The sequence below is a fragment of the Cyrtonyx montezumae genome, unplaced genomic scaffold (assembly GCF_038088225.1).
Source record: "Cyrtonyx montezumae isolate F1298 unplaced genomic scaffold, pur_monq_1.0 scaffold_41, whole genome shotgun sequence".
Lineage (NCBI taxonomy): Eukaryota > Metazoa > Chordata > Aves > Galliformes > Odontophoridae > Cyrtonyx > Cyrtonyx montezumae.
In genome coordinates, this window is record NW_027072047.1 from 2,263,772 (window position 1) to 2,265,619 (window position 1,848).

At 74.6% G+C, this 1,848-nt stretch overlaps 1 protein-coding gene across 2 annotated transcripts; it reads right to left on the bottom strand.

Annotated features, from left to right (window-relative positions):
- On the bottom strand, positions 1-1,613 carry RAX (retina and anterior neural fold homeobox). 2 transcript variants are annotated; one of them, XM_065747092.1, is made up of 3 exons: positions 1,289-1,613; positions 978-1,195; positions 1-593 (listed from the first exon to the last, which is right to left on the bottom strand). In XM_065747092.1, the coding sequence occupies exons 1-3, from the start codon at positions 1,557-1,559 to the stop codon at positions 141-143; spliced, it is 942 nt and encodes a 313-aa protein (XP_065603164.1). In that variant the 5' UTR covers positions 1,560-1,613; the 3' UTR covers positions 1-140. The 2 variants fall into 2 exon arrangements, with proteins under 2 accessions (XP_065603164.1, XP_065603163.1); XM_065747091.1 differs by having other exon boundaries at positions 966-1,195.
- Positions 1,614-1,848: the final 235 nt, after the last annotated feature.

A 1,848-nucleotide genomic window follows, 5' to 3' on the forward strand; every position in this document is an offset into this window, starting at 1 on the left:
GCAGGGGTGGTTCAGAGGACCACAACATACAAAGCGATCTGGGGCACGGGGCGATGCTGGCAGCGGAGCGGGTCGGGGCGATCCCACAGCTTCCCGGCACCGGCTCTCTCGGCGTCCGCATCCCAGAGCCGCGAGGGAGCTCAGATGGTCTGCCACGGTTTGCCGATGGACTGGATGTGCTCCTTGGCCTTCATGCGCAAGGCGGCAATGCTGGTGTTACGTGGGTCCCCTTCGTCTAGGGGGAACTTGTCCACAAAGGCGGCCCCGCACTGGTAGGGCGGCGGCGGCCCCATGGCCCCCAGGGGCTGCAACGCGTGGGTCACGGCTGGGGAGTTGAGGAAGGGCGGTGGTGTGTAGCTAGAGGGCAGACCCTGCGGAGGGGCCGCGAAGCCGGGCAGGCTCTGCAGGGCCGCTCCGCCGGGCACGGGAGGACCGAGCCACGTCTCCAGCGGCAGGCTGCCGCCCAGCGCGCCCACCGGGGCCGCCTGCGGGGAGCGGCTGAACGAGAGGATGGGCGAGTCCTGAAGCTTCATGGAGCTCACCTCCAGCTTCTCCTGCCGCCGCCACTTGGCCCGACGGTTCTGAAACCACACCTGCAAGCACAACCGCGTTACCCGGAGCGGAAGACGGAGCGGCGCGGGCTCGAGGCCCGCAGAGCGGCGCGAGCCCCGCGGCGGAGCCGTCCCGCCCGCCCCGACCGTCCGCCGTCCCGGCACGCATCGCCTGGATCGGGACACGGCGGAGAAACGGCGGCGGCCGGGCCTGGGAACCCCCCCCAGCCGCGGCTGCCCGGACGGAGAGAGGCCCCGCGCCTCCTCCCCGACAGCGGGGACAGCCGGGACAGCGGCACCGACGGCCGCGGGTGCTGCTCCGCGGAGCGCCCTGACGGAGCTCCCGGGTCAGAAGGCGGGGCAGAGCCGAGCTGAGCAGGGCGAGACCGTCGGCGGCCGGAGCGCGGGCGTTACCTGCACGCGGACCTCGGGCAGGTTGACCTTCATGGCCAGCTCCTCGCGGCTGTACACGTCGGGGTAGTGCGACTTCTCGAAGGCGCGCTCCAGCTCGTGGAGCTGGTAGGTGGTGAAGGTGGTGCGGTTACGACGGTGCTTCTTCTTGGGCTGCTCTTCGTCCGACGGCTTCCCGTCGCCGCCGTCGCCGGCGGGCAGCTCGGGGCTTGCGCTGCTCGGGCAGTACGGCTCTGTGGGGGGAGACAGACGGCTAAGCGGCGGGGCGGCCGCCTCCGGGTCCTCCCCGGGGCGTGGGACACGCGCCCGCCGTCCGCCGCGCTCACCTTGGAAGCGGCTCTGGTGCTCGGCCGCCGGCGGCTCCGCGGGTCCCTTCGGGAGGCAGTGGCGGGGGCCCCGCTTGTCCGCAGCCTCCTTGGTGCTGCCGACGCCGCCGTCGGGCTGGAAGGGACCCAGGAGGCCGTCATCCTTGGTGAACCCCAGGATGGCCTCGATGCTGTGCAGCCTCGACGGGTTCCCCCCGGGGCTGCGCGCCGCCGGAGCCGACAGCGAGAAGGCGCCCTCGGCCATGGCGAGCGGGGCGCCGGGAGGGTGCATGGGGCGTCCGGCCCGGGGCGGCTCTGGCACGGCACGGCGCGGCGCGGCGGGCTGCCCTCCTCAGGGCGAGGGAGGAGTGCTGAGGGGCGGTGGGCGACGGGGAAGGCGAGGCCCCGCACCGCTCCGTCCCGGCGGGGGTAGGCAGGGCATCCCCAGGGCCCCGCCGGCGAAACCCGCCGCCCTCCCCCCCCCCCCCTTTCGCCGCCACGCCCCGCCGGCTCCGGGCGGCCCCGGGCGATGCCATCCGGGGCCCGCGGGGCGGGGCGGGGCGGCTCCCGGCTGCCGATGT

What these genes read in the sequence shown, in the direction of transcription:
- RAX (XM_065747091.1), bottom strand. Translation starts at nt 1,559, where the DNA reads ATGCACCCTCCCGGCGCCCCGCTCGCCATGGCCGAGGGCGCCTTCTCG. An exon ending in GCACCAGAGCCGCTTCCAAG is followed by an intron (nt 1,196 to 1,288) that starts GTGAGCGCGGCG and finishes CTCCCCCCACAG; the next exon opens with AGCCGTACTGCCCGAGCAGC. An exon ending in TGCCCGAGGTCCGCGTGCAG is followed by an intron (nt 594 to 965) that starts GTAACGCCCGCG and finishes TTGTGCTTGCAG; the next exon opens with GTGTGGTTTCAGAACCGTCG.